Below are 26,039 nucleotides of genomic sequence, written 5' to 3'. Positions count from 1 at the left end.
AATTATATAAAACCATTTAGAGCAGGGTCAGTCCTGTGTACCTCAGTGATTTGAAAGTATCACTTTGTTTTATAGCTCAAATATTCAAATGGATATGTTGTCTTATAAATTTGGGAACTCTGCAATGCAGATCACAGCCCTTTCATGCCTACTCATTTTTGTCCATGCCCTCCCACTAGTTTCCCAGAGAGAGTCCCCCCACCATTCTGGGGACCTTCCACATTTGCTCCTGACATTCATAAAGAGTCCCAAGTGGAACATTCTCGTCATCCCTACTTTTGGCGACAATGACACCTGTTCTTTACAGTTCCTCATTTGATATATGTTGCAGTCTGTTCACATCTATCATGCATACATCTCTGCCTTGCCCTCTAATGAATGTGGTATCCATTTAGTCTTCTGGAGGCAGTTGTATTTCATACTTCAATGGCATTTAGTAACTCCAAGAGAATGGTAGTGTTGAAAAAGGTGGGTTTTTACTTTATTAGAAACTTAAAGTCAGTAAAGGAGCTTTGTAATTACCCAAAATCCCCTCTCTCTTCCACCTATTCTGGGCCCAACTCATTGTTCATATGTGTATGTCTGTGTGTTGTTGGACAAGGTCTACTGGGCCTCCATCCAAATGTACATTAAAATCTGATCAATAAATATTCTTCCATTTGGATTTTCTTCTATGGATGGAAAGGCCAAAATCTTTTGAATGATCACGAATCTCTTCCAAGAGGCTCTTCAGTATTGAGTTGTTGGATAAAATCAGTAGTACAAGGTTATATGCAAATAGGAATTCTTACGGACCTCACCATCCACAGAAGATCCCTCTTTAATTTCAGCTCTCAGCAGGATCTCCATCCTATCACAGTGATGAAAATCTTTTCAGGGAATACATTTTTCTGTTGTATGCCTTGCCTAATGTTTATTATCAGAGGTTTGAAGAACTGGGTTATTCTTATTGACATATCTTCCAACTAATCTTGAATGGTTTTGATAAATGGGATTGTTGTAAAAGAATCTATAAGGTTTGTTCTATAGAATGAATTTTTTTTCTCTAATCAACAAGTAATAAGCATAATGGGATCCTATATTCTCCACATCTTTCAATTAATTATGAAATGGTAAGGATGTGGTCCATTGTTGATTATACCTTTGTGAAAGCCTATATGTTTACCTACTAATACACTTATCAAGGATGCTTTCAATTCATGTATAGCTGATTCTTCTAAAGATTTTGTGTGGATAAGAAAGTGTATAAGTTAGTAATTAGTAATGTTCTCTTGTTTACCTTTTTTTAGATACAAATAAGGTCTAGGATTTCCTCCACAAATTTAGTAGCTTCCCCTCCAGATATCTTGCTATAGCCATCTTCAGTGCTTTCAGAACAGTAATCTATTGCTTTTAGCACAATATAGTAATAAATACTCATTAATGACATTAATAGTAATTGTTATCCAACAAAAAGATTTAATGATATTCATTCCATATATTATGTTAAGGAGGCAGGCAACTGCATGATGTATCTTAAAAACTGCCATCAACAGTGGTTAATTTTTTTAATTAAGTGCTTGAAAGGGTGAACTTCAATTAACTAGAAATTCACTTATATGAAATAACCGGTTGTGCTGGATAAGTAAGTAACTTAATTTAGGGGTAGGACAGTGTTCCATGAAGATAAATGAAAGGGAAACCATGTTGTTTCTCAAATTAGAAAGTAGAGAGTATATAGAGTTCCTAGCTGTCCCCAGGAGGGGACCAAATAGCCTAGAAAGTCCTTTCACACCTCTTCCCTCAATAATTAAAAATTTAGACTAAATCAAGGAAATGAAAGAAATGTGAGGGTTTAGAGAAAGAATTTCAAAGAACAAAATTCAAAGGCAGATATTCTTCTAAGACATATTGAAAAGGTACTCATTTTTGCCTACTTTTTGGAGATATTTCAGCATAGAAGACATTATGAAGTTATGTAAGGCTAGAGAAGCTCTAGTACCAGAGTGATGTGAAATATCATTTCTTTAATGCCAAGATTATTTTGAACCCTTATCTTGAGATATCCTTAATACTTTTTGAAATAAAATATACATATTTAACACATATATTTAGATTCTCTCTTTAACTGCTTTCCCTCGTGTTTTTATTAGACTTACTCAGTATTATGATTTTTATAAAAAGTCCACTTGAATAAACATTACCAAATGAAGTCTCCCAGTGGAATACAGATGAACCTGGAATCTCTTTTGGAAACTAAAGACATATTTAAACCTAAATCACTAAATAACCCAAAATTCAGCTTTGGTTTTCAAGAGCAATTTTAAGGTACTATTTTGTTCCTTTTGGAAATCTGTGGGATGATTTCTCATTTGCTGTGCCCATCTTAAATACTTCTGTCTCCTCCTTGCTACTACTTTAAAGTCACAGACAAAGTAGACATAGAACATAAAATTCCATGGTAGGAATTACATATTTATGCTTTTTTTCCAACAAGTGCTAAGATTTTTAAAATGAATGCCTTCTTCTATAACATTTAATATTACTTTTAAACAACTTAAGTAAAGTATTTTCTTGATCCTCGGCCGGCACAAACAGAGCATTCAAAAGTTCTGTCTCTAGTACCTAACAACACTTCTGAAAAGCTTCTCAAAAGCCTGTTTCTATCCCCTCGCTCCCATCTCAGTGAAAAGGAATTTGAGTTCTTCTGAACTACAGTACTCTTTCAAAGTGGTCATCATTGATTGGAATTGGTTCTTTTCTGAAAAACCCGGTAGCTGACGGTGTGCTGTTAGCCATCTAATTGCTCCTTAACTGTGTGCCTCTTTTCATAGTGACACTGTGCCAAGAGGTAAGTAATGATTACCTCTTCTGGCAGGCCCTATGTGGAGAGAGCAGAGAGCTCTAATAAAGTAAGTTATGCTAACATATTCTATTGCCACCATCATTTCCGCCTAAACCTGCACCACGAAGTTGCAGTCTGTCCATGATGGGCTTGCTTGGATAGTCATTATAATGTCCCGTCACCCTTACTTGGGAAAAGTAAAGATTTTACATCCCAGAGGTTCTGACATAAGGTCTCCTTCACAGAGCTTCTTATGGGAAACTTGGGCTATTCTGTGATTAAAGCACCAATTCTAGCTTTTTCACTGCCAAACACCAGTTTAGTAAAACTTTCTTCAGCTGGTTGCCATGGTTGATTACATCCTACGAGATTTCAGTGTTGGGTACCAGATTTTGAAATAATTTTCAGTTCTTTCGAGGATATAGAGATGAAGCCCTTAATCAGGGGTGTGCTGGTAAATCTTTAACAATCAGCTCTCTGGAAGAAAAAGCCCCAAAGTATCCATGGCACACTCTCATGTGTAGTCTAGGCAATCAACAAAACAAGTCAATCCTTGATTTGTAGCATTTGCCGATTTCTGAGGTGTAGATGTTTACATTGAAAGATTTAACAATTGGCTTTTGACATAACTTTGAGCTGGCTCCAACATACCCCTCACTGCATGATGATAAATAGATGGAAAATAGACCTGACTCCTCAGATGAAATTTGGATTTTGGAAGGTGTGTCAAAGACAAAATTTGTCCTTCTTTCCTCTAAGAAGAGTGAAATTCAATAGAATATCATGTAGAGGTTTCTAATTTTTTAAACTCCAATAAGCTCTGCAAAGTGAATAAACCTTTAGTGTCACTTAAATCTCCTGTGCCAATGTGGGAATTGAGGCAGTTTTAGCTGAAGAAAAATTGAATTTGGTCCTCCAGTCCTGGTTTGTAGTCAAACACTCAGTATATACATCATTGTCTTTGGCATTCAAAAATGGCACAATATGACCACTATAAGGACTCTCAATTGCTAGTTAGAGGTCTTCACTAGTGTTCACTTGGTGTTCTGCTTTTATAGGCTACACAAAGACCTTGCTCTGAATGACTGACTTCTGCATTCTGGGCGTCATATACTACTAATATACTTCGGGAACACCTCTTAGATGTCCTAAAATATTTATAGCAAGAATGGGTGAAGAGTATAAGCAGACAAAGTTGGGGCTTCTGGGATTTTAATGCTTACTGCCCAATTCTACCCAGCACAGGCAAGAGATGGCTTTTCCAGGTTTCTTGGTTTTCTTTTCAATTTGCTTTTCCAACTTTGCTTTTCTTTTTTCCTCATCTTTCTCTTGGTAATTCTGATCAAACCAGTCAATAATGCCATTTCTAGGAATGTGATTTCTGATAGTCTTGTAGCTAGGATATTTAGTGGAAATTGAAACCTACAGTATAATAGAATCGATTCTCTGCTCCTGTGTCCCAACCCCCATCCTCCACCCCCAATGCACATATGTTTGAGTTAGGCAGTAAGTCATTTTTGTTTCTGACAGTATTTGCCCAAAATGAGAAACTGTGGAATCGGTAAATTTCTGTAGGTTTCAAATTCTGGAGAAAGAACCTAACTTTCTGCTCCTTAAGAAATTATATCCTTCTGGAAGTACACATAATAATAATACCAGTGATGACAGGTAGCATTTATATAGAGCATTTTAATATTTGCAAAGTGCTTTTTATCACATTTGATCCCCACAACAACCCAGAAGGTAGGTGCTATCTATATTTTTGCAGATGAGGAAATTAAAGCTGAGCAAAGTTAAGTGACTTGCCTGTGATCACTCAGTCAAGTAAAGTATCTGAGGCAGGATTTGAACTCAGGTCTTCCTGACTCCAAGTTCAGCACTCTATTCATTTAGGTGCCTATATAACCAATATACTGTACCATGCTACCTTTCAGCAAGCATCTGTATGGATAGAAACTATAGGAGCAAGAGGTGTATTAACTCCTACTATCAAATGCAATACATTCTGAGAAGCAAAGCCTAATTAATACCAACCGAATTTTAACAACATTAACCACCTCACTGCTGCTACCTAATATAGCCTACAAACATTTTTCTTGGGCATTTAGAAATATCCAAACAGTTCTGAAGCTGGGTTTTCTTTTCTTGAGTGGATGGATGCACATGTATGCTATAACATTAATAAGAGCAGGTTAACAAAAACAGAGCCGAATGAATTTAGAATCTTGCTTTTTTTTGTTTTCCGAACATAGAGGAAATAATGTCAGAAAAGAAATGTAATGCTAAGTTAGACCTTGTGGAAAAAGAGTTGAGCCTAAGATGAAATTGAATGGTTGTACTGAAAAAATGTTTTAAAATGCGTGTGGAAAAAAATGCATGTGGCCCAATCCCGTATTACTGTAATAGCAATTAAAATAAACTTTGCCTCTAGGAAAAGTGTTAAAAGAATTTTATGAATAGTCTTACTTCTGAAAGCTGTCTCCTTGCCTCTTCAGCTGCATACCCAGAAGAACCAAATCTCTCAAATAGTGATTTTAGTGAACCATCCCTTCCATAAACAGGATCTAGCTAAATGCATGAATTCTGTTGCTTTTTTACTAGTTTTCTCAAAAAGAGAATAAACTAGGGAACAAACAGATGCCATGCAGTGCACACAAGAATAATACATGGTGGTAAGGATCATTCAGGATTTACTAAAGGCTGCTTCTGGGTTTTGAATGGTACCCTTGTTACCTGGAAATGTTTTCAGTGTAAGTTTGGCATTAACTTGCCAGAACAGGAGAAAGAATCAGTCCTTTCACAGCGCCAGTTTCCATCTGTTTATCCCAGACTAGTTGTAGTATGTAGTGATGTAGACACCCATTCAGTCTGCACTGCCCATTGACAGGTCCCTGTGGCTTCAACTGAAAAAAAAATCCACAACAGAGCAGCATGCTCAGTCTTCTTTTAATGCTGTTCAGATTTGAAAAAAAGCAGTTTAACCAGCTGACCCTCCTCCAAGATATATATATCACATTAATGATCTAAATATCAATTGTCTTTTAGAATTTCCTGGCATACCTTACTCATTATGGGCAGATGGTTATTTTCCAAGTTATCATGGCCCTATTCTAAGAATCTTGATTCGATGGCTTAAAAGATTAAATGCCAGGTGGATCTAGGTATACTTTAAAGTAAAAAATCAAGGCTGCTGGAAGTACTCGATCTTTTTTCCCAAAAAGAAATAGCCAGACTAGAATTTTGTCTTCTCATTTGGCAGCAGCAACGTCACTGTAGTTAAGAGAATTAGTTTTGCCCTCCATGGTTAATTGTTATCGGGGGTTCTTCTGCAACCCAGGACTAAAGGGGGGGGAATAACCTGTTTCATTTTATTTTTTTTTCCAGTTCTCTCAGGCCAGGCACATCACAGCCCTTTGAAACGATCTGTATCCCTTACCCCACCCATGAATGTGCCAAACCAGCCTCTAGGACATGGATGGATGTCTCATGAGGACTTACGAGCTAGAGGACCCCAGTGCATCCCATCCGATCATGCCCCCCTGTCTCCACAAAGCAGTGTAGCCTCTTCAGGAAGTGGTGGGAGTGAACACTTAGAAGATCAGACTACTGCTCGTAACACATTCCAAGAAGAAGGTAGTGGTATGAAAGGTGAGTGAAAAAATAAGAACCCACTTGAAGAGATTACCTCACTTTATTTATAGTTAGAAGCCTAAAGGGAGAGGAGAGTCAGTCAGTCAGAGGAAAGCCTCCCAAGGTCTTAGTAGTGACAGCAAGCTTCCATCCCATCCTTAAAAAATTCTGAAATGTGGCCATGTATTCCCTGCATAGAGCTGCAGAAACCAGGGGAAAGAGAGGTCAATGTAGCCTTTTAACTGTTGGCTTCCAGGCTAACTACATGGCTTACATATAGCAGGGGTGACAGGGCCTGCTATGGCAGATAGACACATCCTTCAGAACATCCTGCTTTAGAAAGATGCTGTGCTACTATGGTGTGCTACCTTTTTCTTTTAATCAAGAAGCTGTCAATAATTTAGAAAAAATTTACTTCTGGTGTTCATAGCAAAGAATTGCATTGGTGCTTCCTTTTCCCCTTGTTGTCCCCTTTTATCCAAAGTATGCTTTAAACTCTTCTGTGCATCTGTTTAAGGACATGAGCATATCACTAAGTGTCTTGGGTAAAACTGTTAAGTGTGATAGCCAGATCTGAAGATATAGGTGATAGCCTCTGTGCAGCATAAACAAATGCTCCAACACTTACCAATCAATTCACTCTCTTTACAGATATTTAGCAGAATCAGCCAGTCAACGAGCATTTATTAAGCTTTTACTATGTGCTAGATGTTGTGGCTACAAAGACAAAAAATGAAACAATGCCTGCTGTCAAGGAGATTCCGTTCTATTGGGGACTCAATGTGCACATATATAAGTATTTACAGAATAAATTATACAGAACAAATGCAAAATAAATTCAAGCTAGTTAGGGAGGGAGGGCACTAACACTTGGGGGATCAAGAAAGGCTCTGTGGAAGATGATACTTAAGATGTATCTTGAAGAAAGAGGAGGAGATGAGAAAGAAGTATATTTCAGGCATCGGTGATGGCCAGTGTAAAGACATGGCAATGGGGAACGGAGTGCCATGTATTCAGAACAAAACAAGTTTAGTTAGAATGTAGAGTGAGGAAAGGGAAGTAATAGACAATGAAGCTGGAAAGATAAGTGCTAAGGAGTTTATATTTTATCCTAGAGGCTATAGGGACCATCTTGAATTTATTGAGGAGGATAGTGACATGGCCAGATCTGTGCTTCAGGGAAATCACTTTAATAGCTGTGGGGAGGATGGATTACAGAGAGACTGGAGGCAGGAAGAACAAATAAGAGTCCATTACAATAGTGCAGGTAACAGATGATGAGGGCCTGAACTAAGATGTTATGACCTGTGTGAGTAGAGAGAAGAGGAATCAGATGAGAGGGGTGTACCAGAGACAAAAACAGCAAAATTTGCCCCCTGAATAAGTAGTTAGCAGAATGGTGAGAGTTAAGGGTAAGACCAAGGTTTAAAACCCAGAAGACTGGAAGAATGGTATTTTCCTTGACAGAAGCAGGGATGTTTTTAGAAGGGTCAGATTGGAGGAAAAGATAATTCTTTTTTGGACACGTTGAACTGGAGGTATCTCCAGAACATGTCGTTTGAAATATCCAGTGGGGAGTTAGTTAATGTGAGACTGAAGCTCAGAGAGAGACTGAGTTTTGGAAATATATATGTATCTGTGAGTCATCTGCATAGAGATAATAATTAAATCCATGGTTGCTGCTGAAGTCACCAAGAAAGAGAATGGAGAGAGTGAAGAGAAAAGAACCCAGGACAGAGCCTTAGGATACATTTACAGATAGAAGTCTCAGTGTGGTCCATCATCTAGCAAAGGAATCTGAGAAGGGGCTGTCAGATAGGTATGAGAAGAGCCAGGAGAGAGTAGGGCATAAAATCCAAATAAGTGACAGGAGATAGTGTCATAAATGTCAAACGCAGCAAGAGAGGTCAAGGAGAATGAGGGACTGAGAAGCAGTCATTAGATTTGGCAATTAAAAGATTGTTGGTAATTTTGAAAATAAAAGTCTCAGTTGAGTGATGAGGTCAGAAGGTAGAAAACAAAGGGTTGAGAATTGAAGGAAGTAGAAGCAATGACTGTTAACAGCTGTTCCTAGGAATTTGGCTAAGAAAGGAAGATGAGTTAAAGGATGATGGCTTGAGAGAATGATAGGGCCAAGTCACAGTGATTTTTTTTATTATTATTTGTTTGCTTAGTTTTTTAGGGATGAGGGGAGATTTGGGCATGTTTGAAGGCAATAGGGAAAGAACCAGTAGAATTTGAAATCTAGAGAGAAAGAATGGATAGTTGAGAAGGATAGTCTCCTAGAGACAGAGATGTGATCAAGGATTCAGGACAGTTCATTATCAGACGTTGGAGGAAAGGAGAAGAAAGAGGAAAAGGAGGATGGTCAGGGGTTTTAAGATGAAGACAAGAGGAAGCTTATGGCAAGTGGTCTAAATTTGCTCATTAAAGTGAAAGATTGGTGCTCAACTGCGAGTGACTTGATGCTTCAAACTGTATCTGTAGGGTGTGGGATAAGGAAGGAGATTAAAGAGTTTTCTTGCTCTACAATGAAGGAAAGTTGAAGCTACATAACATAAATTTATTTAAAAAGTCTTCAACAAACAGGAATATTTTCACACACAAAGGCCAGAAAAAGTAGATTATCTAGAAAATCATGACTCTATTATATACAGGTGTGTGTGTGTGTGTGTGTGTGTGTGTGTGTGTGTGTGTGTGTGTGTGTGTGTGTGTGTGTGTGTGAATTTAATGTGGTCATACCAACCTTGCCCTGCTTTTCTTTGTTCCCTTCTGAACTTCCTTTCTTGTGTTATTTAAATGATCAATGATGCTATTTTCTTTCTTTTCTCTTATTTACATCACTATTACTAATTCTGCTCTTCCCTTCAAATTCTCCCAACCTCTCAAATTAAAAACTTTTTATATATGGTCAAGCAAAGCAAATTTGTGTAGTATTGGTCATATCTGAAAATGTATTCTGTACCTATTGTATTACCTCTCCACTAAAGACTGATAGGAATGCTTCTTTATCAGTCTTTTAGAGATATGATTCATTTTTGCATTGATCAGACTTCTTAAATGTTTAAAGTTCTTTTACCTTACAATGTTGTGATCTTATACGAACAGTTCTCTTGGTTCTGTTCATTTCACTTTCTATCTGTTTATACAAGTCTTTTCAGGTTTATCTGACTCAGTCTTTTTTATGTATTTATTTTTTATGGTGCGATTACCATTACATTAATTTTCTGTGCTTGATCACATGAATTTGTAGTGATCCCTGTGTGACCTCCTACAGCTCCAATCAGTAACATGTGAGTAGGAATAAAGGAGGCAGATGGTGGGAGTAATCAAGGATTTGAATTGGCAAAGGACAAGTGGAGATAGAATAAGAGGAGAAAGGATTCTGGATTAAAGAGAGGAGCGTGGCTAGAAAGAGCAGAAAGTGAAGTTAGAGGAGCAGTACAAAGGATGTATAAGGTCATGATGAGGGCAAAGAATATGATTTCCAAACTGCCCATGGGAAGTTCAAAGGAAATGTGTATAACTTAGATCTATAGCTATGGAGTTGCTTGCATACCTAGAAATCCTTAGGGGAAACTGCTTAACAGATGTAAACTAAGAATAATTTGGGGAGGATGATATATTAGTCAGCGCTCATAAAAAGTGTCAGTAAGTGGATAGATGAAAAGCAGTTAAGAGCTTCCCATGTGCCAAGCATTGTGCAAAGTATGAAGATACAAATAGAAAAGTGAGACAGTTGCTCCTCTCAAGGAGCTCACAATCAAATCAGAGAAGGCAACACATGTAAGAATGATTCAGAGTTTTTCCCTGAATTTCAGTGATATGAAAAAGGTTTCCCAGTTCTGTGGTTTTAATTGAAAATAATATCTGATGGAAGACTAAATAGTGAGCCCCACTGAGCTGCTGTGGAAGCAAAGCACATGAAGCTGTGATGTGTAAGATTATCCAGGTGGCAAGTGCTAGCTGGGCTAGGAAAAGGGGGCCAATAGGCAGTTTGCTTTAGCTGAAGTCTTTTCTCAAGTGTCATCCAGTCTAGAGCTGTTCCCGAGGTGTGTGTGATAGCTGGTGTCATGTTCCAAATTGCAGTTCCTGTATCGTGTGGAAGATCTTTCTTGTTTTTCCTCTTGTTCGCAAATGGGTCTTGAGAAATTGGCCTTGAAGGACACTAAACGTAAAGCTAAAGAGTTATTTTGGCTTATAGAGAAATAGTGCCTTCTTTCCTCTTAACCATTCTTAGGGGAACATATAACATTTTCCCCAAAACTAGCAATCCACTCCAGTCCAAGCCTACAAACACATTTGTTAAGGGTTAACAAAGTCATAAAACGCTTCCTGTACTCAAGGAGATTATTATATTCTACTGCAGCTCAGGTGTCTTATCTGTGAGTCTGAAGTACCGTTAGGTTCATGATAGTGCACTAATTAGTAATACGATTATCTTTTTAACTAGATCATAAATAACCTGAGTACCAGGTGTTGGCTACTTCAACTCAGCTTGACTATTTGTGAAACAGGGTCATTGAATGGCTTTGAAAAATCAGACTGTTGCAGTAACCATTGCTTTTGACTACCTTTCATGTGGGGGTTCAATCTTTTAAAAAATCATATTTTCAAGAAAATGTGAGTCTGCACTTAAGATTGTTTTGCAGGAATCCTTTGACCTACCTAATGAACGTAGGTAATAATAGAATGTAATTTAATGTAATAGAATGACAAGTAATAAGGAGTATTAATTAACTAAATCAGTATTTGGTTTTTATACAAGGGGCAGTTTATCACCCCGTACTGGAACATTGGTCCTGTAAAAATGGGCAAGGATATTCACTTTTTGTGTGGTTGTTTTGGTGTGAGTACTGAATGAATGTTATGGATAGCAGTTTATATGGAGAAATGCGCATGAGAGTAGTACATAAGTGTTCAAGGAACAAAGCTACTTAGAGTCTACAAACATCCCATAGAGGTTTGTTAAATTTTGCAGTCTAGCAAATCCAGGCACTTTTTTTTTGCCTCAGTTTTTTTTTAAACAGCATTGGGAGAATGGTCTTACAAATGGACACATTAGGGGATAAATGACTACCTATCTACATCTTCCCATACTCTTCCGGTTCTCTCCCCATACTTCTGTGAAAGGTTTGAACTAGGGTATTTATTAAAGCCTCATCAGCAGACTAAGTGAAGAAAATGTATAGTCAGTTATGTGTAGAAAAGATAAGAATGGAATAAGAAAGATTGTTTTTGTGGGAAAAGCACATTTACTTCTGGTTTGGCACCATTTTCTTGTATAGGACTAATTACATTCCCCTAGAGGGCGGATTGAATGACATAGCTACATATCGTAAAGCAATTGAATGAGTGATACCATACTCCAGCATGGAGAAGACAGCTTATTAATAAATTGTTCTTCAGTTAGTTCTTGGATATTCCTTATGGGTTATCAGAATAACTATGAAGAAGTGGTGCTAAACATCTTCGATACCAAGGTCCTGTGATGTGTCTCATTTCAAAGTGTGAATGTCAGTTTAAAATCTTTAAATTAATTTAAAGTTTTTGCGGACTGGCTTGAAGAGGAAATAGGAAACAAATTGGACTGCCTCTAACATAGCTTTTTTCTTTGAGAAGTTTGGGGAGGGGTGTGTACATATATATGTATACATGTACATACAAACATACATATATGCTCCCTCTCTTTCCCTAGTGCCTTATTAATTTTGCAAGCATTATTTTTAAGCTACTTTCTTGTTTACTTCAGTGTGCTACCTTCTGTTTGCAATTTTTTCCATATGCCTACTTTATAAGAACAACAAAGAATCTTTATTAGAGTTTGTAAGGATCCCCAAATCTACAGGAAAAAAGTCTCTGCCTCCTTGGGAAAATAATAAAAAGTAACCATGTGGAATTTAATTTTTAGTGAATTAGTCTTTTCTTATTCACAATGAGTGCATAGCTAACTTTTTCTCTGTATTTGATTCACTCTTTACTCTATAAACTAGGTGGGCCTTGATCCAGATAATGTGACTCAGATGTACAAACGCTGCTTTTTAAAGTCCCTCTTAGGGAGAAGATATTCAAGATCCCACAAATAAACATGTTTTTCATTCTTTCATTTTACATGGAAAATGAATTCACCACCTTCTCTTCCTAGAACCATCAGAGACTGCTACTTGATGGTCACCCATTTCTTTCCCAAATAGACCAACTTTTGGACTCAAAAATTTATCAGCACTATCCTGTCTGCTTTCCTTCTTTTTACTTTTCAGCAAAGGCCAACATAAAAGTTTGTGTACACTGTAGCACAAATTTTATGTGCCTTGAAATAATGGTGATGTTAATACTGAGAAAGAAATAGAATTAGTCTACTTGAAGTAAAGAAAATAGGAAACTGAACTGAATATTCTCCTCTTTAACATCCCCTGTGGAAAGTACAGTTTGTACTTGTTTAAACCAAATGTGTGTTGGGTAAATATTTTTTTTCCATTTTGTTCTTGTATATGATTACAGTCATCCTCATTACTAGTTTATATACATGTACATGATTGATAACACTGTACCAGACCTTGAAACATGAAGCTTGCGTTAAATTGAGAGGTTGTAGCAATATGAAATGTCAGAAACAGCAGCCCTATAGCTAACTTGGTAGAAAGTTTTGAGGAGGGGATAGGACCAGGGACAAGACTTGTAGCAGACTATTCTGAAATTTGCTACTACTTTAAGCAGCCATTTTCTAATGTTAGCTTTTTATAAGGGAATAAGCATTTATTAAGTGCCTATTATATGCCAGACAGTATAATAAGTATGCATATTATTTCATTCTATCTACAAATTCAATATAAAATTATTGTGTTATTTAGTCATTTTCAGTCACGTCCAACTCTTTGTGACCCCAAGATATTGGAGTGGTTTGCCATTTCCTTCTCCAGATCATATTTACAAATGAGGAAACGTAGGCAAAAAGGGATAAGTGACTTGCCCAGGGTCACAATCTACTAAGTGTCAGAGGTCACATTTGAACTCAGGAAGATGAGTCTTTCTGACTGTAGGCCCAGCACTTTATGCACTGTGCTACCTAGCTGCCCTTAGATAAAGTAGATCCTGTATAATATTTTCACATCGTTTTCTCCACTGCAAAAAGGAAAGAGCCTCTTCCTCTTGAAATTGATTCAAATGGTTAGAAGTATGGTGCAGGGAAACAAGTGTTGAATGTAGAATAGGAAAGCCTGAATTGGAATCCTTGGTCTGTCACTAATTGTGCTGAGTGAATCTCTATCCATAAAATGAATAGGTGGTTTTGGAGGTTCTTTCCAGTTCTTGCTTTTTTAGTCCTATATTGTGCTGGAAATGCTTGCCTTTGATTTCTTCTTCAGAGTACGGTTAGGAAACATTTCCTGGAAGATAGGGACTCCTTTCTCTAGAAAAAGGAATTTCAGACAGAAATCTCACATCACAAAGGACCTAATTAAATTAATTAAAGTAATATGTGACTAGTTAACAACTTTTATTAGAAATTAACATGTAGGCAGAGGTTTGCTTTCCCACATACTGACTTGAATTCATTTATTTACCTTAATCATACGCATTTGGCAAATTTGCTTAATTTTCTTTCTTACAAATTACCAGCATATTACTTGTAGACACGTATTTTGGTATGTCCAGGGTTAAATTCTTCAAACTTGGGAATTCCAGAAAATTCCAAAGGTCATGATGCTCTTAACCTTTATTCATAAGGCTGAAGTGCTTTATGTATAGTGGTGTAGGGTACATGGAGGTTATTCATGGCTTGTTAAAATGTTACCTTTGTAGAACTGAATGGAAGAATATCAATCCTAGCTGAAACAGCAAGCAAGAATTTAAATTATCTGTGCTCATTTAGTCCATCCAGATAGACGTTTCATTAAGACTGAACAATCTTTGCTCATCCAAAGGGCACCCTGTATGTCTTTCCATAAAGGATAGACAGTTGAGGCAGCATAGTGTGGCTCACAAAGAAACATCCTTGAAGTCATAAAGTCCTGGGTTCAAGTCCTGTCTCTGATATATACCAGCTATATAACTGGGCATATTGTTTAAACTGTCAATGCCCTAGGCAGCTCTCTGTGACTGTAAATGAAGGGTTCTTAACCTTTTCTTTGTCATGGACCTCTTCAGCAGTCTGGTGAGGCCTGTGTTGTGGCTGTTCAGTTGTTTTAGTCATGTCTGACTCTTAATGATCCCCATTTAGGGTTTTCTTGACAAAGATACTGGAGTGGTTTTCCATTTCCTTCTCCAGCTCATTTAACAAATGAGAAAACTGAGGCAAACAAGGTTAAGTGACTTGCCCAGGATCACACAGCTAGTAAGTATCTGAGGCCAGATTTGAACTCATGTCTTCCTGACTCCAGGCCTAGCACTCTATCCACTGTGCCACCTAGCTATGGACTCCTCAAAATAATATTTGCAAATGCATAGAATAAAATACATAGACTACATGGAAACCAAGTATATTGAATTACAATTATCAAAGTATTTTTTTAAGTTCATGGGTCCTTAGGTCAGAATTTATGCTATAATTTATAAACTATTTGCCCGTTTGTAGCACTAAAGGGAGTTTCTACACCAAAGTTCCTTGTATACTGATAAAATTCCATGTCCATACTTCTTTCCAAAGTGGTAGAATGTCCCCCTAAAGACTTTCAGTTATACTTCCCAAGCAGCTTACTACACCTATGGGGTGTGACAGAGTAATGCTATGGTCTTAAAGATAAAAGATAAAGATAAAAGAAAATACTTTTATCTTCTATTTCAATCAGTCAATCATTCATTAAAAAACTACTATGTGCCAGGCACTATGATAGGCCTTGGAGAATGGTAGGGATATAAAAAAAATGAAATAATCCTTATTTGCAATGAGCTTACATTCTATTGGGAGTAGATTGTAAGTACCCATGTAACTATATATAGCATAAATATAAATAAATGCAAAATAGTTTGGGAGGGAGGGTGTTGGCATCTTTGGCCAATGAAATTGGAATGGGCTTCTTAAGGGTATTGTTATACCATTGCAATTGGCTTCTTGATAGATCTTTTTCCTCTTACTTTTCTCTAAATATCCTTTAATTTACCAGTCCTTCATGAGTTGGCTTTCCTCTTCCCTTGTCTTGCTCTTTAGTTGAAAACTCCCTGATATCATGCTGCAGTCTGTTCTTCTTTACTCCACTGTCTGATAATTGTGTGGCCACCATGTGCCTTTCGTCCTATCTCCACCTGTCTTCTCCAACAGATTGCCCTTTCAGTTATCCCTTCTTTCTCTCTATATTTCATTCTCACCCTGTTTCTTCCCTACTGCCTTTAATCATGCCAAAGTCTCCCCTTATTCTTAAAAACTATCGCTAGACTCTACCATCCCCTCAAAGCTATCATCCTTTATCTTTTCTTTCTTAGCCAAATTTCTAGAAATAGATATCTATGCTCATTGCCTCTGCCTCCTCTCTTCTCACGCAATTCTCAACCCTCTGTTATCTTCCTCCTGATCTCATCACTCAGTTGAGACTTCTTTCTCTAAAATTATTAACAGTCTTTTAATTGCTTAGTCTGATGGTTGTTTTTCAGTCCTTGTCCTCTTTGACCTCTCTGCTGTTTTTGACACTGTTGACCACCCTCTTCTCCGGTTATTTGCTTCTCTGGGTTTTCATAAGACTTCTGTCCTGGCTCTTCTCATACCTGTCTGACAGCTCCTTCTCAGATCCTTTACTGGATGATCAGTCTGACCCTACCCTAAGGTTCTGTCCTGGGCTCTTTTCTCTGCTCTCTTTCCATTCTCTTTCTCATTGAACTCAGTAGCAATCTTGACTTTCATTTTCATCTCTACACAACTGATTCTCAGATATTCAATCCAAGTCTCTGCTGAGCTCCAATCCTGCATCACTAACTTCCTTCTGGATGTTTTGAATTGGATGTCCCAGAGACATCTCAGCCTCAACAAAACATAACCGACTGTTTTTACCCCAGAATTTAATTTGAATGAAAGAATTAAAAAAAACCTTATTAAATGCTAAGTAGGTGCCAAGCAATATGCTAAGTGCTGAAGATACAAATACAAAAAGTGAGACATTCTTTGCTCTCAAGGAGCACAGTCTTCTTAGAGAAGAGAGCACAAATTAGAAGATTTAGATTGTAAGGTAGATGGAAAGGCTTCAGAGGTCCTAGATGTATGTTAGCTAACCAGATGCCAGTGCCTAGGGGTCTGGAAGACGTAGTGGCAGGGCAGATCGTAAGGCTTGGTGACCCTCTAACTTACCAGAAGGTGCCTCTCCATTCGTCAAGCAGTGTGAACAGCTATGTCATTCTTCCCTCTTCCCCCTGCGATCTTGAGCCTTGGGAGAGGGAGAAGCAGCAAAGATTCTGCCATTTGCAATTCTTCCCACCAAGCCACCCAAAGAATACCATTATCCTTCTAATCTCACAGGTTCCTAATCTTGGTGTTTGCTCCAACTTCTCTCTTTCCTTCTGCTACGTTTCCAATAATATCCCAAATCTTTCTGTTTTTACCTTCATGACTTTGATTGCATCACCTCCATGACATATCTTCCATCTGACCTCTTCTCTCTGACAAACACAACTCCTCTCTTGGTTCAGATTGTCATCACCTCTTGATCAGATTATTTAAGGGCTTCTTACTTTGTCTTCCTGCCTTAAGACTCTTCCCACGCTAATCCATCCACTTCAGATGCCAAAGTAATTTTCCCTATAAATAACCATTCTCCCATTCAGTAAATTCCAGTGACTCCCTCTTGCTGCTAGGATAACATAAACACCTTGGTTTGATTCGTAAAGCCCTTCACAACTTAACCCTAACCTATCTTTGCCCATTGTGTATTATCCTCTTCCCTCTCTTATTCTGCAATCCAGCAAAATACACATAGTGCTCCGTCTTCCATCTCTGTGTCCCTATGCCTGGAGTATACTCTATACTCACTTCCACATCATGAAATTCTTATCTTCCTGCAAACACAAACAAAGTACAACTTTCTACATGAAACCTTTCCTTATTCCCCCAACTGCTGGTGCCCCATCAAACTAATTTATGTATAACTATCTATATTTATTTTTTAATACCTTATTTTTTTCTTCATTTTTTTAGATGCATTTGTTGTCTTTCCTGTTACAATGTAGAATTCTTGAGAGTAATAGTAGTTTTATTCTTTGTATTTGTATCTATAGTGCTTTGTACAGTGCTTGGCACATAGTAGGTACTTAAATGCTTATTGATCCATTGATTGATTATAGGTATAATGCATTCAATTCAGTCCTTTTCTTTTTATTGGTTCTGATGCTGGACTATTTAGATGTATTTTTCTGAACTTCATCTTCTTGCAAGGAATTCTTCGTAGAAATTCTCATAGGATTCAAGGGCTTCATACTTTGTCTCAGAGCTCACTTTCCACAATGGAAGGAGCACTGGATTTTGGATCTGGGTGCAAGGAATCGAAGCCTAGGGCTCTCTTATTCTATATGCCACCTGTGTGAACCTTGGACCTGTTTCGTCTATAAACTGAGGGGTTGGGGTGGGTCGTCACTAAGGACCACTAAGGTTCCTTTTAGCTCTATATCTCTGATGATCCAACACACTAATAATAGCTGACCTACATAGCACTGTAAGTTTTACAAAGTAATTTACGTGCATTATGTCATTTGAACCTTAAACAACCTTGTGGAGTAGGTGCTATGATTATCCCCATTTTACAGATCAGGAATTTGAGGCTGAGAGAGGTTAAGTGATTGATCAAAGCCACATAAGTAGTAAATAACAAAGGAAGCCAGGAATCAAGTCTTCTAACTCCAAATCCAGTGATTTTTTTTCCATTACTTTTTCTATTAAATTACATTGTTGACTGAGAAGTAGGAGATCTGGACATCCCTTAGGATATCAGATGGAGAAAACAGACTATGTTTGTGACAGTATATGATGGTAGAAAGGATGAGGAACTATGGAAGGTGTTGACTTTTCACCCCATGGCTATCATTGATCATTGAAGACAAGAGCTAAGAATCCCTAGTTGTAACCTGAAATCAAAAATGTGAATATGACTTTGTTTTCATCACCTTTCTATATCCCAGTTTATCTAATCTGCAAAATGGAAATAAATAAGAATCCTTATCCCCTGCCTACCACAGATAGGGAAAAATTCATGCAGCTGTCAGAAATGAACACTTGAATTTGGACAGATGCAAGTTGCTTCTCCCCACCCCCCACAAAAATAAAAATCGACACTCTCAGGAATAAGACACCTGTTGAGGGAAAGAAAGCTCATTAGGTTTATGGTCCACAGCTGGAAATTCTTTGATATGGGAAAAGCTTGGTTTTTCTAGTGTCAGAATTTGGCCATTATGAACCTTGAGAGGTAAAAGTTTTATGTATGTATATGTATACATATACACATATACATATATATGTGTGTGTGTGTGTGTGTGTGTATATATATCTCATTATATACATAGCACATATCTCAGGAATGTACCATTTGGTTTAGCAGTTGTCCTTTGCGCACAGAGCGAGGGAATCCTTGGGTTACCTAATGTGTTTGAGCTGTAACAGCTGTATTAATGAGAACCCTTTAACTGCTCTGTGGCTCAGTGAACAAAGCAGCCCTGTGAAAATTGCACAACTGTGTGGTAGCCATTGTTCAGGAGCCCAGCAGGGATATACCCCTTCAAAAAAGAATCAGCTTCCCTAGGAAATAGGGAAACTTTTTTCCTGTTTTCTCCCCCAAAAGAGTTTAATAGATTTAAAAAGGGAGATCTTGGTTTAATTATTGTTGTTTATTTGAGGTTTGGCATTTGGACTTTGAGGAAAAATCTTGGGTGTTTTGTTGTTAGGACAGTGTCTTGGTCAGCCAGCATCTCACAAAGTCCTGCATGCAAAGAATTTAGATTTCTCACCATGAAAGAACAGTCAAAACTTTTAGGAAATGTTTATTTTTTATGTTCTAAGGACTGATGAAAGGAAGGTGCCCCACACAACTTATAAAATGATAAAAAGCAGAGGTATATGAGCTTAAGATATAGAACTTTATTCTGCCTTTTCCTCCTCCTCAAGTAATGTTATGATAAGGCTCATTTAGTCAATAAGCATTTATTAAACACCTAGTTCCAAATTGGAAAGGATCTATACCAGAACAGAAATCTGGTCTTCAAGGAGCTTTACAGCCAAAGAGAACTTACATGCCCCAGGCCTACATTAGAACTATCCAGGAGGGCTGAAGCATTAAGGTTTTCAGTTTTTGTATGTCAATCAATCAATCAATAGACATATATTAAGCTCCTACTAGGTGCCGGGCACTGTACTAATTAAGCCTTAGGTATATAGTAGTTCTATGGTGCTAGGTTCGAAAATGTCTATTCTTCAGCCTAGGTGTTGAGTAAAGGATTAAGGCTCCCCCAGGTTTCGGGTAGACTCTGTAAGCCCTTGTTCCTGAAGCACTAGTTAATTGGCCACACAGCTCAGCAGCGTATTATATGACCCTGTTAGTTGTGTCCAGTTAATGTGCAAGATGTGGCCTTAAAACAGAGAGGTCACCTGCTGACTATTTGGTTTCATGGGGTCTACTTCTGTACCCTTTAGGGGTAAAATTACATCATATTGTGAACTTGATGTAGCCAGACATATCTAAACCAGGAAACCGTGTTTTTGAGAATGGCAACTTGTGTTTTTCCGAAATAAGCTTGATACAGACTTGGGACCTGAATTACATCTGCTTGACCTGAATTAGCAGGCTGTAGTTAAGCTGATGGCTAGTCACTTTGTAAAGTAAAATCATGGTCAGAATAGATCCAGAGCAAATGACACCAAATTCTTTAACTGGCACTTCTAGAACCAACTGCACTTGAGATTAGGTCACAGTTACTGTTGTTCAATTGTGTCCCACTCTGTGACCCCATGGGCCATAACACGCTAGGCCCTTCTACCCTCCACTATCTCCCAAAGTCTGTCTAAGCTCATGTTTATTGCTTCCATGACACTGTCTATTCATATCAGCCTCTGCCGCCCCCTTCTCCTTTTGCCATCAATCTTTCCCAACATCAGGGTCTTTTCCAATATTCTTTTTCCAATATACTTTTTCAGTATTCTCCACCTACTGTCTTTTTGTCTCTATGCATGGAATGGGAAGAAGGGCCCTTGCTGACAAGCTCTAGAAAGATTTATATGAATTAATATTTTCTGCAAAATGTCATTTGCAGTGAGATGAAGAGATTCAGTATTTAAAAAAGTAGGTGGATACTGTATAGAAGTATCTGTGAATCCTTGAAATGCCATTTGGGCATATTTCTGTGTATTTAATTTTTCGTTATGTTTAGAAACTATTTATGAATTAGAAAACTTACATTTGATTTGGGGTAGGTTGGGAACCTGATCATCAAATCTTTTTTATACCAATCACCAGGTCCAACCAAACATACGAGTATGTTGTAGTGATGGCTCTCCTTCTTTTTGCCCTTTCACTTAGGAAGAATCTAGACCTATGTGGTAATCTAAGTTTAAACCACTTTTCTGAACTTAACATTGGAATCAATACTTGATCTGAGCAAATAGATGACTCAATAGATAGAGGCCTGGACTGAACTGAGATCTTTTTTTTTTTTTGGCAATTGGGGTTAAGTGACTTGCCCAGGGTCACACAGCCTGAACTGAGATTTTATCTCAGACATTGTTGACTGTGTGACCCTGGGCAAGTCACTGAAATTCTTTTTCTAGCCTCAGTTTCCTCATCTATGAAATAGAGACAATAATAGCACCTCCTTCCCAGGGTTATTGGGAGGATCAAACAAGATGATATTTGTATGCTATTTACCAAAAAAAAAAAAAGATAATATTTGTAAAGCATTCTGCAGACCTTATAAAAGCTTCATAAATATGTACTGTCCTTATTTGAGAGAAAACCAGGCCTTTTTAATACAAGTTATCCCCTATTAATATTTTATACTGACACCTCTGTTAAAGCAACATTTCTGACCTCAGAAAAATCAGAAAATTTCTATTTGTGGCCCCTAACGACAGAAGAAGAAAAAAACTTTGTTCCAAGTATGTTTTGGTATGGATTCTTTTGGGGATATACGTTTGACCATATGACTCTCAAATTTTGTGGTTCTGTAGTCTCACAGTAATTATCATGAATGATGATCTGATGCTTTGCCATTTCAAAATACTTTGCAGTTATTATCAATTCATATCGTTCCTGACCAGTTATGGCCTTATGTATACATTACAGAGAGAGAAACTGAAGGTGGTACGATGCTAAGACCCCTAGGCTAGAGCATGCAGGGGACCTCATCCCAGGTCTGCCACTAGCCATGTGACCTTGAGAAGTCACTTAATTTCGGTGGGCCTTAGTTTCCCACTTTAGAAAATACAAGGGCTGGAAAAATTGATTTCTCAGAGTCTTTGTAGGTCTAAAATTCTATGACAATGAAGTGATTTAGGTGAATGCCTTATCTTAGTTGTGCTCATAGAAAGATTATATAGCTTTTTATAAAATTACTTTTAACATGGTTTTAATTTAACTTGATTAGCTAGTTTTTAAGTCTGGGATCTTTAACTCATCAAATTTAATAGTCATTTCTGATCAGAGTTTGCATTGTGATAGAGAATCATTTAGGTGTAATCTGACTTGAAAACAGCTCACTAGCCCATTGGTTTCTTTTGGGTCCCCTCAAATACCTTTGATTCTAAATGGTTGGTTGGTTCATTTTTTAACATACCAAAAAAATAATCAACTTCATTCCATGCTTTGGAGGAAAAAGTAATAAAAACATCCTTAGACCGTTACTCATTTACTATTCTTTTGATCCAAGTACCCCATAGTCATAGTTTACACAGAGTAAAAAGATAGACTCAACAGTAGTCCGACTATATACTACAGTGACTGTACTCCTACCCCCACAGCTCTGTAGAAGTAGGAGGAACAGTCCCAACATATGCTTGTCTGACCTGAAATCTTAAAAAGGAATATATTGAGGCAGCAGGTAATTTGTACATTACTAATAGTAAGTTCTTAATAAATGCTTGTTGACTGACTGACAAATGAATTCTTGCCATAGCCATGATCGAGTGGTTCATCCAGAGTATTGTTTTGTGTTACTATGTAGGACACCTAGGAAATCTGAAGATGAAATGAATATCAGTTTGCATAGTAAAACATGTAATAACAGAAATTTTTTTCTCTCTTTCCTGCCCTCTACTTCTTTCATTCTTTTCCTCGCATCTTCCTCCCCATTGTTATTTTTTTTTAAATCTTCTTTTCTCCCCTCTATTACTCCCCATCTTTCTCACCTCTGATCCTATAGATGTTCCCGCCTGGTTGAAAAGCCTCCGCCTGCACAAATATGCTGCGCTTTTCTCCCAGATGACCTATGAGGAAATGATGGCTCTCACGGAATGCCAGCTAGAGGCTCAGGTAGGTTCCTGTCTTATGGCTAAATCCTTTAAGATTGAGCACAAGTTAGAGCATGGCATCCTGGTCCTGAGTAAATCCTGTTTGAAATGACTCATTTCACACATAAGAGGCTTGACCTGCCTGCAAGTCATTTCTAAAATCACACCCAGCCTCATCTTTTAGTTTGTAGAGTTTACTGTGTTTTAATTTACACCAGCTTTTCTGCCACCACTATTAATAACTTGGGTTCACCAATGAGATTTGGATGTTCTTTGCTCATTTTTGTTAGCCTTCTGCATTATACTTGGGAGCCAACTTCTTCCCTCTCCCTAAAAAGCATCTTTTCAAAAGCGACCCTGCCAGAGGCAAGCCAAGAATGAGTGTGTTTCCTTCCATGCTGTGCTTGTGTAAATAGACTTGGCTGTTGTCTTTGTTTCTTCTTGGTTAAAATCCTGTTTGCATGTTGTGAATTTACTTCAGTTTCCTCTGAACAATGATTTAGATGAATTAATGAACATAATGGGCTAATAATACTTTCCTTGCAGGAAGAGGATATTAACAATATTTTTGGTGTCCCTGATTTCAGCGTGTACCTCCCAGCAGATTGCTAGCTTCAGCTTCTATTTTCAGTGCCCTCAGCTGCCCTCTTAAGACTTGGTTGAATATCAACACTGAGAAACTAGACAATGTTGAACTCAGTGCAGTTCTGCCAGAATCATGAAGTGCACTGATTTTTAACTTTAGTTCCACCCACATATTTGTGGATACTGGATTGCTCAATCGGATATTGGGGTTGATGAGAGGACCATTTCTAAGAACAAATTTTTTGTCTGGGTCAGAACTGGGGGAGGGGAGGAGGGAAGGTTCCCAGGGTCATAACTTGTTAAACATGAATGACACAGAAAGAAGGGCAAGAGCTTGGCAGAAACTACTCAGAATATTTTAATTCTGTTGAACCACTGACCAGTATAGATCAAAAACATAGGACCCCATGATTTATCCCAGAAAGTAGACTCGTTTTTCGATAATGTCTTCTTTATCCAAGTCAAAGGGATATCCCTGCCCTTTCCTTCCTCAAAAAGGGATTCTTTGGCATAGAGTATAGTTAGTCATGGGAAAGTTATATTACAGATGAGATTAGGAAAAGGGCTTTCTATTTCTGTACCTAAAGGAACCATTCTAATGACTTGCACATAGCAAAGACATTCAGCGAATGTTTATTGAATGATTCTTTGGTCAACCATGGCTATGAAGTTGAGAAAATGGAACCTCAAAGATAGGGCCAAATTGGCCTGATGGAATCCTGGGCATATCTTGGCACCAATACCTAAAATCTAGAGTTTTACCTCCTTTTCAGTTATATTTCCCAGTATAAAAGAAACAGAAAAGGCTTTTGAGACCACACATACACACACACACACACACACACATTCTGTGTTGTTTAGCATTAGCTGAGAACTGTCAGAAAAGTTTAGAGCACATGAAATTAGATGTCTTAGAGAAGCAGAGTAGGTAGTATGATTTGGAATACTTCAAGAATGTAGGAAAAAAATCAATAAAATGATGATTAACTTTTCTTTGTCTGAAGGATTCAGTTTTTTTTAAAGGACAGGGAGAAAGAAAGGGACAAGTTTTACTGCAGAAGGATTTAAATCCTTCTGATAGGTACAGAAAAGTTTCCTTACTATGGGGGCTTCAGCATTAGAATGGGTTACTGAGGAAAGAAGTGGAGTAAAATTCATGAGTGTATGATCATTTAAGTACAAAAGAGAAAGAGGAAAGGACTAAATAAATATATAAAGTTCCTGCTAAGTTGGTGATCCCCTGGTTGTTTCTGGCTCTTTTGATGTATTTCTTTGAAAGCTGGTAAAAAAAAAAATGATAAAAAATTGGTGCTTTTCACACTTCCATTTGATTATAGAATGTTACCAAAGGCGCAAGACACAAAATTGTCATCAGCATCCAGAAGCTCAAGGAGAGACAAAACCTGCTAAAGTCTTTAGAAAGGGTAAGTGATGTGACATTTCCACCTCCATAATGGAAAAAGTAGCCAAGGAGAAAATCCTTAAATAACCTATTGAGAATATTATTGACAGTTCTTAATTCTAACCCTAACCAGATTCAGAAAATTAAAGTACTGCCAAATCAGATCTTCTATGTCATAGGTACCCCAAATCCTCTCTCTCTCTCTCTCTCTTCCTCTCTCCCTCTCTCTCCCTCCTCTCCTCTCCTCTACTCTCTTTTCTTTGCGTACCTAAAATTTGCCTTCTTAATTATCTCCTGTCCACCACTGAATGGAAATTTGAAGATACACACATGGCTTTGGCAACTTGATAGTTCTACATTTATCTTTAAATCTTTACTATTTCATTAAAAAATCATTTAATAATGTCCTCAGGGAGTTTACATTCTGTAGGTGAGAGATGTGTACATTTCATGTTTTCCCAAAGAATAATTATGAGTTAATTTATCATTATTCAAATGGCAGGCAGCTCTAGGAAATGAAATACCCTTTAATTCCATCTTCACCAAACAGGAAAATGATCTACTCCCTCTTTCTTTTAAGATAATTTTTTAAAGAAATTTTATCATTAAACACTAGTTCAAACAACTTAAGTGCTCAAAAATTACATTTAGATGAATTGATTTTAATATTTAAATAGCAAATCACCTTTTCAGTTTCTTTCTCTAAGTCCCTATCAGAATTCTGTCTATACTGATTCATTTTTTTTTCTTTGTCTGATCACACTTAGTTTGCTGTTTTTGGCCTTGCATTTTTTCGTAAAGGTTTTTCTAAGAAAGAAACTTTCTGAGTTTCTCTGTAATCATATATTTGTCCACCATAATTATATTAGAGTATTACATTATGTTAATGGATCACAGTTTTCACAATTATATGAAACACAGCTTTGAAAACCTAGCGTTTTTGATAGCAATGTGGGGGCATTTTCATAACAAAAGGCAAAATGTGTGTTTTAGTTTTTACCACCACATTACTATTTAAGAATATTCTACTGATTGACAGATCTATGAACAATAAATGGGCACACTTGTTTTTCTACAACCCTACCAATGTTAAGTTTCCTTACTTTTAATTATCTTTGCTAATTTGATGGGTGGGAGGAAGTACCTTAAAGTTATTTTGATTTGTGTCTCTTTGATTATTAGGGAGGCTGAAT

The 26,039-nt window shown here is 37.5% G+C and overlaps 1 protein-coding gene across 8 annotated transcripts in view; it reads left to right on the top strand.

Annotated features, from left to right (window-relative positions):
* The window catches only part of SAMD4A (sterile alpha motif domain containing 4A), a 286,970-nt gene that overhangs the window by 195,921 nt on the left and 65,010 nt on the right, over positions 1-26,039 (top strand). For 6 of the 8 annotated variants that reach the window (XM_020991290.2, XM_020991287.2, XM_020991285.2 and 3 more), the window contains 3 exons: positions 6,209-6,472; positions 22,772-22,881; positions 24,782-24,868. In XM_020991290.2, the coding sequence (XP_020846949.1) occupies positions 6,209-6,472; positions 22,772-22,881; positions 24,782-24,868 (461 nt within the window). The remainder of the gene's footprint in view (positions 1-6,208; positions 6,473-22,771; positions 22,882-24,781; positions 24,869-26,039) is intronic. The other 2 variants (XM_020991294.2, XM_020991291.2) reach the window with 1 other exon arrangement.

This window comes from Phascolarctos cinereus, unplaced genomic scaffold (genome assembly GCF_003287225.1).
Source record: "Phascolarctos cinereus isolate Bilbo 61053 unplaced genomic scaffold, phaCin_HiC Scaffold_2;HRSCAF=192, whole genome shotgun sequence".
Lineage (NCBI taxonomy): Eukaryota > Metazoa > Chordata > Mammalia > Diprotodontia > Phascolarctidae > Phascolarctos > Phascolarctos cinereus.
This window is presented reverse-complemented; position numbering and strand designations above follow the sequence as displayed.